This window comes from Eschrichtius robustus, chromosome 2 (genome assembly GCF_028021215.1).
Source record: "Eschrichtius robustus isolate mEscRob2 chromosome 2, mEscRob2.pri, whole genome shotgun sequence".
Taxonomy (NCBI): domain Eukaryota; kingdom Metazoa; phylum Chordata; class Mammalia; order Artiodactyla; family Eschrichtiidae; genus Eschrichtius; species Eschrichtius robustus.
Window position 1 is genome coordinate 158,757,047 of NC_090825.1, and position 15,933 is coordinate 158,772,979.

General features: G+C 40.6%; 1 protein-coding gene across 3 annotated transcripts in view; it reads left to right on the plus strand.

Annotated features, from left to right (window-relative positions):
• NSD1 (nuclear receptor binding SET domain protein 1) overlaps positions 1 to 15,933 on the plus strand; it is a 133,961-nt gene that overhangs the window by 43,668 nt on the left and 74,360 nt on the right. For all 3 annotated transcript variants that reach the window (XM_068536432.1, XM_068536431.1, XM_068536433.1), the window contains exon 3: positions 9,556 to 9,691. In XM_068536432.1, the coding sequence (XP_068392533.1) occupies positions 9,556 to 9,691 (136 nt within the window). The remainder of the gene's footprint in view (positions 1 to 9,555; positions 9,692 to 15,933) is intronic.

A 15,933-nucleotide genomic window follows, 5' to 3' on the forward strand; every position in this document is an offset into this window, starting at 1 on the left:
ATAATTAACATAAAAAAATAAATAGAACCCTTAAATGTTGCAACTTAGGGTAGAATCAGGTTTGAATAGAGGAGGAAGAACAAGTTTCTGATATCAGGGTTTTGAAATAATGTAAGTTAACACCTATAGTGCTAACACATTACCAGCTACTGGTACTTAACATATTAATAATGTTTACATATTAGCTTATTCAGTACTTCCAGGAGCCCTATGAAGTAGGCAATATTAATTGTCCCCATTTTACAGATGATACAAATTAGGCACAGAGACAAAGCACTTTCAGATTTTTTTCAAGGCAGGCAGTTCAGAGGATTATAATGCTTATTTCTTTGGTGCACTTTTCTCACTGTGGTAGGAAATTCTGTCTTGCTGCATTTCTATACATTTTTATTTTTCCCTTCAAAGGAAATGTGTGTTAAAATTTACTTTAAAATATTATGCAACATATACTAAAAACCATGAAATTGGATACTTTAAAGTGGTTAAAAAGGTGGTTTTGTGATATGTATTATCTCATTAAAAAAAACTGTGCACATAATACATGTTCAGTGTACAAAAATTAGAAAATGTAGATAAGCCAAAAATCACTTGACAGTATCCACAGACCCATTTATCATTCTGACCTCTATCCTTCCAGACATTTTTTGTGTATGTTTGTGTATGAAAATGTATCTCTGTAAGATTTGAGATCATTGTATTACATGCCTTTTCCCTTAATATATATGTATAAAATTTCAGTATAGCATTCAAACGTATAGGTGTTCTGTAATTAGCCAAGTCTGTATCCAACATCTAAATTATTTCCGTTTCTTCCATCATTTAAAAAGTGAAGAGATTAAGTTACATTTAAAGTACTGTTTTTCTAAAGTATGCCATGTTCTCTCAAATCATTTCTGAGGTTTTTTTTCTTTTCTTTTTTTTTAATTGAAGTATAGTTGCTTGTTTCTGAGATTTTAGTCACTGCCCTCCATGGCTGAAGAAAAGGCTCTTGGCAAACCAGAAAATGTGTTGACAGCTGCAGAACAGCTTCAGTGGCTTTGCTTGTGTGAATAGACTTTTTAAAGTTAGTTAATGTGTGTGTGTGTTTGTTTGTTTGTTTTTTTGGCCCCGCTGTGCAGCTTGTGGAATCTTGCTAGTTCCCTGACTAGGGATTGAACCCGGGTCCTGGCAGTGACAGCCCCGAGTCCTAACCACTGGACCACCAGGAAATTCCCTTAAGTTAGTTGTTCTTGATAGGGGAATATTGGATTTCCAAAATATTTGGGGGGATGTGAGTTATATTTAAATATTGTGGAAATTCATATGTAAAGTGTAGAATCCTGTGTAAAGAAAATTCTTGTTTATCTTCTGGGAATAGACTGGTGCAATGTTAAAAGCATTTTTATTGGAGTCAGGTTTGATTCCCTGCATTGAAATTTTAGTACTAGTTTTGTGAACCTGGGCAAATGACTTAATTTCTGCCTCAGTTTTTGCATGCATGATATGGAGAAAAACACACTCCTACTCTATTCTTAGAAGCTACTGTGACATCAGAGATAATTCAGTATTAAGTGTTCAGCAAAGTGCCTGAGTTTTATTGTGACCAAATGTAGCTGGCTAGATCACTATACTTAGTACAGTTATTTTACTTAGCAGTTACTCAGTGTGTGATGTGGTTGAGATGCACTTTTAACCCTCTTCAATTCTGACTTGAATGAAATACTGTTGTGAGACTGGGTTGGAGAGTTATTTTGGTTTTTTTTTTAAACTATCTTTGAAGAGGGCTGGGGACCTGAGAATGATTTTGAGCACTCACACATGACTATGAATGCTTCAATTGAAAATAGCTGGGGGGGCTTCCCTGGTGGCGCAGTGGTTAAGAATCTGCCTGCCAATGCAAGGGACATGGGTTCAAGCCCTGGCCCGGGAAGATCCCACATGCCGCAGAGCAACTAAACCTGTGTGCCACAACTACTGAGTCTGCACTCAAGAGCCCGCAGGTCACAACTACTGAGCCCACGTGCCACAATTACTGAAGCCTGCGCGCGTAGAGCCCGTGCTCTGCAACAGGAGAAGCCACGACAATGAGAAGCCCGCGCACTGCAACAAAGAGTAGCCGCGGCTCGCCGCAACGAAGACCCAACACAGCCAAAAATAAAAACAAAAACAAACAAACAAACAATTAAAAAAAAAAAGAAAATAGCTGGGGATGTTTCTAACACACAGTAATAAAACATTAAAAGTGGGTTCCATTTTCACTTGTGCTTAGAAAGGTTGAAGGCAGAGCCAGGGGAGGCAGAGAGGAAGGTTGGTCTGTGACCCTTCCCTAGAACCTAGGGTTAACTCCATAGCTTTCATGAAACCAAATTTGTTAGTGTACCCAGTTTCTGAATAGACTAACAGTTCATGACACCATGATGGATAAATGTTGGGGGAAGAGACACTTCCATTGTAGCAGAATATTTGTTTCGAATAGCCAAAGTGTACCCCCTTTCAAAAATCTGGATATGTGGGAGATTAACTGGTAATCTGAAAGTTGCTTAGAGGACTACAGCTTTTTTTTTTTTTTTTTTTAAGAACTATAGCTTTGAAATGTAATACTCTGTGACTAAATTCTGAGATGCTATCCTTGTCCCAAATTTAGTGCCCATTCCCAAGCCAGGGAGTTTTGGAGAATCTGTTGGCCAAGCAATTCTAGCAGAGCTTAAAAAGAATCCTTACCTGTTTCTACCCCTCAGGACTTAGTCCTCAGGCACCTTTCTCTACTATACTCACTTTTAAAAAAATAATTAATTACTTAATTTATATTTTTGGCTGTGTTAGGTCTTTGTTGCTGTGCACAGGCTTTCTCTAGTTGTGGCGAGCAGGGACTCCTCTTTGTTGCAGCACACAGGCTTCTCGTTGCAGTGGCTTCCCTTGTTCTGGAGCACGGGCTCTAGGTGCGCGGGCTTTAGTAGTTGTGGTTCGCGGGCTCAGTAGTTGTGGCGCGTGGGCTTAGTTGCTCCGCAGCATGTGGAATCTTCACAGACCAGGGATCGAACCCGTGTCCCCTGCACTGGCAGGCGGATTCTTAACCACTGCGCCACCAGAGAAGTCCCAGGTAGTTTTCTTCTAATCCTAGTTTGTTGAGTATTTTTTTATCATGAATGAGCATTGAATTTTATTAAATGCCTTTTCTGCATCAGTGGTGATGATCATGTGATTTTTATCCTTCATTCTGTGAATGTGGTGTATTAAATTTATCTGTTTTCATGTGTTGAACAGTCCTGTGTTACAGTAATAAATCCCACTTTGTCATGGTGTTTTGTTTTGGTTGTTTTTTTTTAATTGAGATATAATGACATAATAGCATTATATTAGTTTCAGCTGTTCAAAATAGTGATTGATATTTATATTATGGATTTTTAATATGATGTTCAACTTGTTTTGCTGAATTTTGTTGAGGATTTTTGCATCAGTCTTTATAAAGGATATTGGTCTAGGACTTCCTTGGTGGCTCAGTGGTTAAGAATCCGCCTGCCAGTGCAGGGGACACGGGCTCGAGCCCTGGTCCGGGAAGGTCCCACGTGCCGCGGAGCAGCTAAGCCAGTGTGCCTCAACTACTGAGCCTGCACTCTGGAGCCCGCGAGCTGCAACTACTGAAACCTGAATGCCTGGAGCCTGTACTCTGCAGCAAAGGCCACTGCAATGAGAAGCCCACGCACTGCAACGAACAGTAGCCCCCACTCACTGCAACTAGAGAAAGCCTGAGCGCAGCAATGAACACCCAACATAGCCAAAAATAAATAAATAAATAAAAATACTTATAAAAAAGGATATTGGTCTATAGCTTTTTCTTTGTCTGACTTTGGTATCAGTAATGCGGTCCTCAAGGAGTAAGTTAGAGAGTTTATTCCTCTTTAGATTTTTTCGAAAAGTTTGAGGAGTGGTGTTAGTTCTTCTTTAAATGTTTGGTACAATTTACCAGGGAAGCCACTGGGTCCAGGGCTTTTTTTTTTTTTTTGGCCACGCCTGACGGCATGCGGGACCATAGTTTCCGGACCAGGGATTTAACCTGCGCCCCCTGCATTAGAAGCACAGAACCTTAACCACTGGACCACCAGGGAAGTCCCTACAGGGCTTTTCTTTGTGGGGAGATTTTTTGATTACTCACAACTGATCAGTCTCCTTACTAGTTATAGGTCTATTCACATATTCTGTTTCTATGTCATTTAGTCTTGGTAGGTTTTGTGTTTTTAGGACTTGGTCTGTTTCATCCGAGTTATCCTATTTGTTGGTGTACAACTGTTGCTACTGCTCTCATAATCCTTTTTATTAGTATAGAATCAGTAGTAATGTCCCCACTTTTATTACTTCCTTCCGTGTGTTACTGTTGGCATGTTATTTCTTTTTCATCCCCTTACTTTCAGTCCCTTTTTTGAATTTGATCTGCAGTGTGTCTTCTAGACAGTGTAGTTGTGTAATTTTTTTTTAATCTTTTCTGTCAATTTCTGCCTTTGAATTTTAAATCCATATACATTTTATGTAAATAATGATAAGGTAGGATTGATATCCGTCATTTTGCTCTTTGTTTTTTATGTCTTGTATTTTTGTTCCTCTAATCCTTTGTTACTGCCTTCTTTTGTGTTAAATATTTTCTAGTGTAACATTTTTTTTTTTAATTTTAATTTTTTTATAATTTGTTTTTTGGCTACGCCCCGCAGATATACGGGATCTTAGTTCCCCGACCAGGGAGTTAGCACCAATATGTTTCATCTAACTGGACATAGAGATATTAGGGAAAGCTGTTCTGAAATGTGCCTATCCGGCCAGTCTAAGCTCAGATGACATTTCTTCACTCTAGTCTTCCCTGATATTCTCCAAGTGCCTTAGGATCAGGAATTCATCTTTGTGTTTCTTGTTGAGCTTTGTATGCAGGTGTTTAGTTGAATTATGGGCTTTACAAGGAGTTATTTTGGAGTTTTTCTTTCCCGGGTGAGATTTTAAGCTCTTCTGAAGAGAAGAGTCATATTGCTTTTTTTTCCACCTTTAATTTTCCCTTGTTGTTATTTTCTCTATTTTCATGTTTGGAAGCCTCACTTTGGTCTGGACTTCTTGCCTGTTTCTAATTTTTTATATATCAAGGTCACTTGGATTTGGATGTTGCTCTTCATTAATAATATGTATTTGTATAGACATTTTTCCCCAATAGGTTTGTATATATTGTTTTATTTGGTCATCCTGGTAAATGAATTACATAGTAAGGAGGAAATTAATGTCTCAGGTTTATGAAAATCTTTACCCATTATACCTTTAATTTAATGAAACTATTTTTTATTTGTGTTTCTCAGTGACTTTATTTTTTTTATCATAGTTTTGGCATAGTTTCTAAATAGTTGGTATATCATATGTGTGGCTGTGTATTACATTTTCAATATTCCATAACTTCATCTGCACTTTGCATATTTCATGGAGTTTTCAGCATAATTTGTTTAACAGGTCCCTTGTTGGATGTTAACTTTTTTAAAAAAATTGAAGTATAGGTGATTTACAATGTTGTGTTTCTGGTGTACAGCAAAGTGATACAGTTATACACAAACACACATTCTTTTTCTGATTCTTTTCTAATTTAGTTTATTACAAGGTATTGAATATAGTTCCCTGTGCTATACAGTATGACCTTGTTTATCTATTTTATATACAGTAGTTTGTATCTGCTAATCCCAAACTTCTAATTTATCCACCCCCCCCTTTCCCCTTTGGTGACCATAAGTTTGTTTTCTATGTCTGTGAGTCTGTTTCTGTTTTGTAAATAAGTTCATTTGTATCATTTTTTAGATTCCACATATAAGTGATATCATATGATATTTGTCTTTCTCTAGGTCCATCCAGATTGCTGCAAATGGCATTACTTCATTCTTTTTTATGGCTGAATGGAATTCCATTTTATATGTGTACCGCATCTTTATCCGTTCATCTGTCGACGGACATTTAGGTTGCTTCCATGTCTTGGCTATTGTAAATAGTGCTGCAGTGAACACTGAGGTGCATATATCTTTTGAAATTGGAGTTTTCTCCGGATATTTGCCCAGGAGTGGGATTGCTGGATCATATGGCAACTGTATTTTGAGTTTTTTGAGAAACCTTCATAGTGTTTTCCATAGTGGCTGCACCAATTTACATTCCCACCAACAGTGTAGGAGGGTTGTTCCCTTTTCTCCACACCCTCTCCAGCATTTACTATTTGTAGACTATTTACTTATTTGTTTGTTTACTATTTATTTATTTATGGCTACGTTGGGTCTTTGTTGCTGCACGCAGGCTTTCTCTAGTTGCAGTGAGTGGGGGCTACTCTTTGTTGCAGTGCATGGGCTTCTCATTGTGGTGGCTTTTCTTTGTTGTGGAGCACAAGCTCTAGGTGTGTGGGCTTTAGTAGTTGTGGCTCCCGGGCTCTATAGCACAGGCTCAGTAGTTGTGGCGCATGGGCTTAGTTGCTCCGCGGCATGTGGGATCTTCCTGGACCAGGGCTTGAACCTGTGTCCCCTGCATTGGCAGGCATATTATTATTATTTTTTTATGTAGAATCTGATCCATTCTTTTTTTTCCTTCCAATTTTTAATTTTATTTTTATTTATTTATTTTTGGTTGCGTTGGGTCTTCATTGCTGTGTGTGGGCTTTCTCTACTTGCGGCAAGCGGGGGCTGCTCTTCGTTGTGGTAAGCAGGCTTCTCGTTGCGGTGGCTTTTCTTGTTGTGGAGGTGCAGAGCATGGGCTCTAGGCACGTGGGCTTCAGTAGTTGTGTCACGCGAGCTCAGTGGTTGTGGCTCGCGGGCTCTAGAGTGCAGGCTCAGTAGTTGTGGCGCACGGGCTTAGTTGCTCTGCGGCATGTGGGATCTTCCCGGACCAGGGATCGAACCCTTGTCCCCTGCGTTGGCAGGCAGATTGTTAACCACTGCGCCACCAGGGAAGTCCCTGTAGACTTTTTAATGATGGCCATTCTGACTGGTGTGAGATAGTACGTCATTGTAGTTTTGATTTGCATTTCTCTAATAATTAGTGATGTTGAGCATTTTTTCATGTGCCTGTTGGCCATCTGTATGTCTTTGGAGAAATGTCTATTTAGATCTTCTGCCCATTTTTTGTTTTTTGTCATTGAGTTGTAGGAGCTGTTTGTATATTTTGGAATATAGAGTCACATTGTTTGCAAATATTTTCTCTCATTCCATAGGTTGTCTAGGATGTTAACTTTTTGTTGTCATAAATAACTGCTTTAGATATCTTTTTACAGTTCTTTTACTTTTTTGGATTATTTCCTTTGGGTTAAAATATTAGGAGTAGAATTAATAGTTATTTTCATTTTCATGGTTCATGGTAGAGCAAGTGTTTCTTTCCTGGTTTTATTATGTCTTAGGGTGCTGATGCTGAATTAACTGACTTGTTTAAGGTGGCACAATTTGTGATAGAGTCAGAAGACAACTCATTACTGCTTTGTGTGGTTGTGTGATTCTGGCTTCTGGCTTTAAGCGGTACCACTCGTGGTCTTTCTTATCCATGTATTATTGAAGCCTTGAGTTTTATGGCTTTACTTCCTGATCACTGATATATTCCTGATATATTACTACTACAGTCACTTTGTAGTAGTAATATATGGCAAAGACAGAACCAGTATCATGTTATAGATTGATTATGGCTGAATTTATCATAAAGCATGTAATAATCATGGGGTTTTATTGTTATTGGATAGTAGTTGAGAGTTTGGGATCCTGAGTTGGACTGCCCAGGTTTGAATCCTATCTCTGCCACCTACTACATAACTATATGACTATAGGTATATAGTAACATAGGAGTAATAATATAGTATCGACCTTAAGAGGATTAAAGGAGGAACAGTGCCTGGTATATAGCAAACATCAAGTAAATGGTAGTATATTTAAAGTCGTTTAGGACTCAGATAAATAAGTCCATATTTATCAATGATTGCCAAGTAAATGATTACAAATCAGATTATATCAGAAATTTATGGGAACCTACTCATATTGTAGTTTTCAGTACAGGGGCATGTAAAAGATTTTTCTATCCCATCTTGGTATCATGGTTTTAAAGTTTCAAAGCCAACTAGCTTTGAAGTAATTTTTTTTTCTGATAACTTACAGAATGATAACAGGCAAAAATGGCCCCTTGGGGCTTGCTTTTCAAAAAAAATGTTTTAAAAGTTGTAGTTTCTGTCTCATTTCCTAGTAACTCTATATACATGAAGAACTAATGACACTATTTTTTCAGTAAGGGTATTCTGTGAGATTTACTTCTCTCTGAATGCACAGTCTTAAAGTTGAATGGTAACTTACAAATCATTGAATTGAGCCCAATACTTTGATATCCTTGAGCCCCAGCTATTACTCATCACTTTTATTTGAATGATTTCAGTCAATTCATTCAGCATATTCTTTATTGGACGCTTAATATGTACTAGGTGGTACTGTTTTGGGCATTAAGGAGGGACGACTGGGTCTGAGGGAGGAACTCACCAAGCCTTTTTCAGGACATGGCATTTATAGAAAATCATAATATTTGTATGCCCCCTTGGAGTAAATGGAGTAGGTTGTCCTTTGTCCAAGTACCTTAGGTGCTGCTTTTAGCTACCCAGAAACAGCTCAGCACATGTGAACTCCTTTGTGTGCTTTATGGGTTGGGGGGAGCTCAGTCCTACTAAACACAAAGCCATCTTCCTCTCAGGGCAGGAGACCTCTGTATTGTTGATGCGGTGTTAAAGGCATGGGTATGGGTTTAGAGCTGAGATGGAAGCATTTGGATTGCAGATTAATTAGGTATTATTTTTGGAGAAAAGATGCAGCCAGGGTCTCTGCATTGGATATGTCCAGGGAGCTTGATTCATATTGTATTGTGCTTGAATGGTATTCCTTGGAGTTGGGCAGTGGACTGTTCTGGATGCAGCCTCTCTTGCATGTCCTGGGAAAAATATAAGTCAGTTGTGCTGACTTTGCAAGAATCTAGCCTGTAGCTTTCAGGATTATTTCAGTAGGCCATTATTGTTAATTAATTAATAAGAATGTCTGTGTTTGAGAAGGATGTAGAGTATCACCTGCAGAAGGGACCACAGTCTCCCCCTCCCCCAGTTTATTGAGATAAAGTTGGCATATAACACTAGTGGGATCAGTCTCTTGACATTGTTAAATTTCTTCCCCTCCCAACCCCCCCACCCCCCCACTCCTGTTGTGTTGTGATCCAAGGACTTGGGCAAAGATATCTTTTCCTTGGGATGATTCTGTTTATCTATTATTTCAATTTTTAGCTCTTTAAAAATTTGAAATAGCTTATTTATTTTCCTAGAATGTAGGTAGTTTACTTATGTAAAGCAAATGTAAATTGAGAGCTACTACTGACTGTATAAAGGGCTGTGTTATAAATAGTTAAGACAAAGTAATTTTTAATTGTACTTATTTTGTAATTGTGGTTAAGCTGGAGTGTTTTTATCTAGTATTCATTGGTAATGCTTTCTCAGAAGGCTAGTGGAAAGATGATATGTTGTTTCAAAAGGTTCTGATTTTTATTGATGCCCCATGTTTTGTCTGTCTCAAGTGTCAGCCCAAGAAAAAGGCTACGCCGCTGAAGTATGAAGTTGGAGATCTCATCTGGGCAAAATTCAAGAGACGCCCTTGGTGGCCCTGCAGGATTTGTTCTGATCCGTTGATTAACACACACTCAAAAATGAAAGGTAATACTTGCAGTTGATTATACATGATAAAATACAGTATGGAATTATCAACTTGCAGTTTCCGTTAGTAATAATTCTTTTTTACCTTTGAGCATTTCGTTAATGAATTGTTATTATGTATTTTATCTTTTCTGGATTTTTTTTTTTTTAATTTATTTTTGGCTGTGTTGGGTCTTCGTTTCTGTGCGAGGGCTTTCTCCAGTTGCGGCTAGCGGGGGCCACTCTTCATTGCGGTGCGTGGGCCTATCACTGTCGCGGCCTCTCTTGTTGCGGAGCACAGGCTCCAGACGCGCAGGCTCAGTAGTTGTGGCCCACAGGCCTAGTTGCTCCGCGGCATGTGGGATCTTCCCAGACCAGGGCTCGAACCCGTGTCCCATGCATTGGCACGCGGATTCTCAACCACTGCGCCACCAGGGAAGCCTAATTTTTATTTTTGGCTGTGTTGGCTCTTCATTGGGCTTTCTCTAGTTGCGGTGGGTGGGGGCTATTCTTTGTTGCCGTGCGCGGGCTTCTCATTGTGGTGGCTTCTGTTGTTGCAGAGCTCGGGCTCTAGGCGCGTGGGCTTAAGTAGTTGTGGCTCACGGGCTCTAGAGCGCAGGCTCAATAGTTGTGGCACATGGGCTTAGTTGCTCCACAGCATATGGGATCTTCCTGGACCAGGGCTCGAACCCGTGTCCCCCGCATTGGCAGGCGGATTCTTAACCCCTGTGCCACCAGGGAAGCCCCTGTTCTACAGTTTTTTCACTTCTTGGAGATTTTTCCATTGAAAACTTTTTTTTTTTTTTAAACAGCTCCATAATTTTCCTCTTTTTGAATATGGTGTACTTTATATAACCATTCCCCTGTTGATGGATATTTAGGTTGTTTCTAATCTTGTGTTAGAAAGATTATACATAAAATATATACGTATATACATACACGTGTGTGTGCGTACAAAACAGTGCTATAAAGAATAACTATGTGTTTCATGTATTCATGTCTATTTATCTGTAGGATAACTTGCTACAAGTAGTATGTTGGATTTTATTTTATATTTTGAATATTAATAGTGACGTGCCCAAAGACCTTTATAGCTCACTGTTTAAAGAAAATGATATCAAACTTCGTGACGTGTTTGGACATTTAAATTCTACTAGTAGAAAATTCTTTTAGTCCTCCCCCTCTACCCTTCCTATGCCTGTGAGACTGATGGTTTCTTACTCATTGTGGTATTCTTTATATGCACTAGTTGGGTCTATGCCATTTGTTCAACAAGTAATAAGTACATTCTATAGGTACTATGCTAGGTATTGGGATCCAGCAATTGGCAAAACATTTTGCTTCCCTTTGTGTATAATTAGAGTCCAGTTAAAGGGTGAAGGCACCAGCAAGTAATCAGACAAATAGATAATTAGTTAACTGAGAGGTGTGTTCAAGGCAGAATATTGATGTACAGTCAGTGATATTAGTGGGGGTACCTAACCTGGACTTTTGGTTCACGGGTAGTCAGGGCCAATTTTGCTAGTAAAATTATCTTTGATCTGAGACCTGATAGGACAAGTAGGAATTAACCAGGGAAAAAAGCAGATGGTTCCAAGCACAGAAAGTAGTATATGTTCAACCCCTGAAAAGGCTGCAGCCCATAGAGTGATGGAAGGTGGTACAGTATGAGGCTGGAGAAATAGATATAGGTCAAATCATGCAGCATTTTGTAGACTTCATTAACAATTTTGTATTTTTTCCTAAGAATAATAGGATACTATTGAAGAGCTATGAGCAGAGGGAGATGTGATCTGATTTGTGTTTTTTAAAGTTCACTGTGAGTGCAGTGTGGAAAATGATTTGGAGGGGGACACAAATAAATCAGAGGAGATAATCAAAAGGGTCATTGCAGGGATTATGGTGAGATTATAGTTGTGAATAGGGAATGAACAACTATTTAGGAGATAAAATCTATATGATTTGCTAATGGACAGATAATGGGGAGTGAGGGAGAATGAAGTCTAAGGTTTCTATATCTCAGGCTGGTTCGCAAGTTTTTAGCTTTACCAGTACATACATAGTGTTCTCATTTACTGAGAGCACTGGAACATCTATAAGTTAGAGGTGACATCTGCTTGTTGATATTAGTCAAAGCCACGGGTAGGGCATGGATGAGATGGCCTTGGGATAAAATATACGGTGAGAAAAAAGGTGGCTCTGAGGAAGCCAACATTTGAGGTCTGTAAGGAGGAGACGTGAGTGTGCGAAAGAGATGGGAGAAAATCAGAGATGGAAGAGAGATCCCAGGAGAATATGGTATTGATGGTGACTAGAGTGTTGTTGTTGTTGTTGTTTTTTGGCGCTGTGTGAGGCATGTGGGATCTTAGTTCCCTGACCAGGGATGGAGCCCACGCCCCCTCCAGTGGCAGTGTGGAATCTTAACCACTGGACCACCAGGGAATTCCCTAATAATAGTTTTTAAAAAGATTCTTCTTAACTTGGTTTATTAGAGCATAGAATTAGTGTAGCTCTTTATAGTACTGAAGGGAACTAATATTTGAATAAACCTATTTGTCCTAAAATTCCTACCCATGACTCTGTCTTCCTCACACCTTCCCTTCATAACCACTCTTGGAGGAATCATCAACTTTCTCCACTTCCAGATGGCCACTCATTTCTGAACGCACTGAAATTTCTCATTCTCTCTTTTTATTCCACTAACCGTGTTCTAAGCAGAGTCATTAGTGACCTGGTAATACAGTGGATACTAGTTTTTAATTTTATGGTTGTCTGGTGCAGGAAAATTCTTCCTTGTAGTAACTATCTATCTTGTTCTTTTATTGATTGATTGATTGATTGATTGATTGATTGATTGGCTTGTGTTGGGTCTTCGTTTCTGTGCGAGGGCTTTCTCCAGTTGCGGCAAGCGGGGGCCACTCTTCGTCGCGGTGCGCGGGCCTCTCACTGTTGTGGCCTCTCTTGTTGCGGAGCACAGGCTCCAGACGCGCAGGCTCAGCAGTTGTGGCTCACGGGCCTAGTAGCTCTGCGGCATGTGGGATCTTCCCAGACCAGGGCTCGAACCCGTGTTCCCTGCATTGGCAGGCAGATTCTCAACCACTGCGCCACCAGGGAAGCCCTCTATCTTGTTCTTGACTTTCATGTTCTCTTCTCCTCCTTCTCCTTTTCCTTCTCCTCCTTCTTTCCATCCTTATTAACTCTTGAGTTTTAACTGTCATCAGTAAACTGAATTCATATCCACAGTGCTAGTATTTCCCCAGGCTTCAGATCTGCATCCCAACTCTATACTTGAAGCTTTCACCAGGAGGTCCTTTAGGCAGTTAAGGTCAGCTTGTTTAAAACTGACCTAGGGCTTCCCTGGTGGTGCAGTGGTTGAGAATCTGCCTGCCAATGCAGGGGACACGGGTTCGAGCCCTGGTCTGGGAAGATCCCACATGCTGCAGAGCAGCTAGGCCCGTGAGCCACAATTACTGAGCCTGCACGTCTGGAGCCTGTGCTCCGCAACAAGAGAGGCCACGACAGAGGCCTGCGCACTGCGATGAAGAGTGGCCCCCGCTTGCCACAACTAGAGAAAGCCCTCGCACAGAAACAAAGACCCAACACAGCCATAAATAAATAAATAAATAAATTAAAAAAAAAGAAAACTGACCTAATTATTTTCCTCCTCAAACCAGTACTTTCTCTTTCATTTCCTGCCTTAGTGAATAAATTACTGCCACTTAGTCACTTAAGGCAAATACCAAGTAGTTACCCTTTCTTCCTTCTTGTGTCCTATACCATTAAGTCTTTTTTCTTTTTTTAAAACAGCTTTATTGAGATGTAATTCATATAGCATACAATTCACCCCTTTAAAGTATACAATTAAGTGGTTTTGGTAAGTCACAGAGTTGTGTAACCAGTAAATTTTAGAACATTTTCACCACCCCAGAAAGAACCCCTTGGGGACTTCCCTGGTGGTCCAGTGGGTAAGACTCCACGCTCCCAATGCAGGGGGCCGGGTTCGATCCCTGGTGGGGGAAATAGATCCCGCATGCATGCCACAACTAAGAAGTCCGCATGCCGCAACTAAAAGATCCCACGTGCCACAATTATGAGCTGCATACCGCAACAAAGATCCCGAGTGCCGCAACTAAGACCTGGCACAGCCAAATAAATAAATATTTTTTAAAAAAAAAAAAGAGGAGGAGGAAAAGAAAACCCATGTCCTTTACCTACCTTCCCCCTAATCTTTTTACCTCCTGTACCTTTGGCCCTAAGCAACCAGTAGTCGACTTTCTGTCTCTATAGATTTGCCTATTCTGGATATTTAATATAAATGGAATCATATAATATGTCCTTTGTGACTACTTTTTTTTACTCAACATAATGTTTTCAAGATCTATCCATGTATCAGTACTGCATTCCTTTTTTTTTTTTTGGCTGCGTTGGGTCTTAGTTGCGGCACATGGGATCTTCCTTGAGGCACGTGGGATCTGTTGTTGCAGCAGCGTGCGGGCTTCTCTCTAGTTGTGGCCTGCGGGTTTTTCTCTCTCTAGTTGTGGCGCGCGGGCTCCAGGGCGCATGGGCTCCGTAGCTGTGGTGCGCAGGGTACAGAGCACGTGGGCTCTCCATTGTATGAAATATTATACATGTTTTATTTATAAATTTATCACTTGATGGGCATTTGGACTGTTTCCATCTTTTAGCTATTATGAACAGTGCTGCTGTGCGTATTCATGTATAAGTGTTTATGTGGACATATATTTCCTATCTTTTGGGTTTATACCCAGGAGTGGACTTGCTGGCACTAATGGTAACTCTGTTTGACTTTCTGAGGTACTGCCTGACTACCCCCCGTCTCCCTGCCCCGGCCGCACCAGCTTGTGGGATCTTACTTAGTTCCCCAACCAGGGGTGTAATCCGGACCCTGGCAGTGAGAGTGCCGAGTCCTAACCACCGGGCCATCAGGGAATTCCCTGACTTTTTAAAAAAATTTATATTTATTTATTTTTGGCTGTGTTGGGTCTGTGTTGCTGCACACGGGCTTTCTCTAGTTGCGGCGAAGTGGGGGCTACTCTTCCTTGCGGTGCGCGGGTTTCTCATTGCCGTGGCTTCTCTTGTTGCAGAGCACGGGCTCTAGGCGCACAGGCTCTAGAGCGCAGGCTCAGTAGTTGTAGCACGCGGGCACAGTAGTTGTGGCTCACGGGCCCTAGAGCGCAGGCTCAGTAGTTGTGGTGTCCGGGCTTAGTTGCTCCGCGGCATGTGGGATCTTCCTGGACCAGGGCTCAAACCCGTGTCCCCTGCATTGGCAGATGGATTCTTAACCACTGCGCCAGCAGGGAAGCCCCCTGACTTTTTTTTTTAATTTAAATTTTTTATATAAATTTCAGGTGTACAGCACCACAAGTCTAATTACCATCCATCACCATACAGTCTCCCCTGTTAACCCATTTTGCCCAGCCCCCTTCCCCTCTGGTAATCATTAATTTGATCTCTGTATATGTGAGTTTTTGTTTGTTCACTTGTTATGTTTTTTAGATACCACATATGAGTGAAATCATATGGTATTTATCTTTCTCTGTCTGATTTATTTCAGTTGGCAAAATACCTTCAAGGTCCATCAGTATCGCAAATGGCAGGATTTCATTCTTTTGTGGCTGAGTAATACTCCATTGTGTATATATACCATATCTTCTTTATCCGTTCATCCATCAGTGGATACTTGGGTTGTTTCCATATCTTGGCTGTTATAAATAACGCTTCAGTGAACATAGGGGTGCATATATCTTTTTAAAAATAATTAATTAGTTAATTTTTGGCTGTGTTAGGTCTTTGTTGCTGCACATGGGCTTTCTCTAGTTGCAGTGTGCGGGCTTCTCATTGCGGTGGCTTCTTTTGTTGCAGAGCATGGGCTCTAGGCACATGGGCTTCAGTAGTTGTGGCGCGTGGGCTCAGTAGTTGTGGCGTGTGGGCTCTAGAGCTTAGGCTCGGTAGTTGGGGTGCATGGGCTTAGTTGTTCCACGGCATGTGGGATCTTCCCGGACCAGGGCTCGAACCTGTGTCCCCTGCATTGGCAGGTGGATTCTTAACCACTGCACCACCAGGGAAGCCGACATATATCTTCTTGAATTAGGGTTTTTATGTTCTTCAGATAAATACCTGGGAGTGGAAGAGCTAGGTCTGCCAGACTGTTTTGAAAAGCTACTGTACCATTTTACATTCTCATCAGCAGCGGATGAGGGTTTTAATCTCTCTATATCCTTACCACCAATTGTTATCTGACT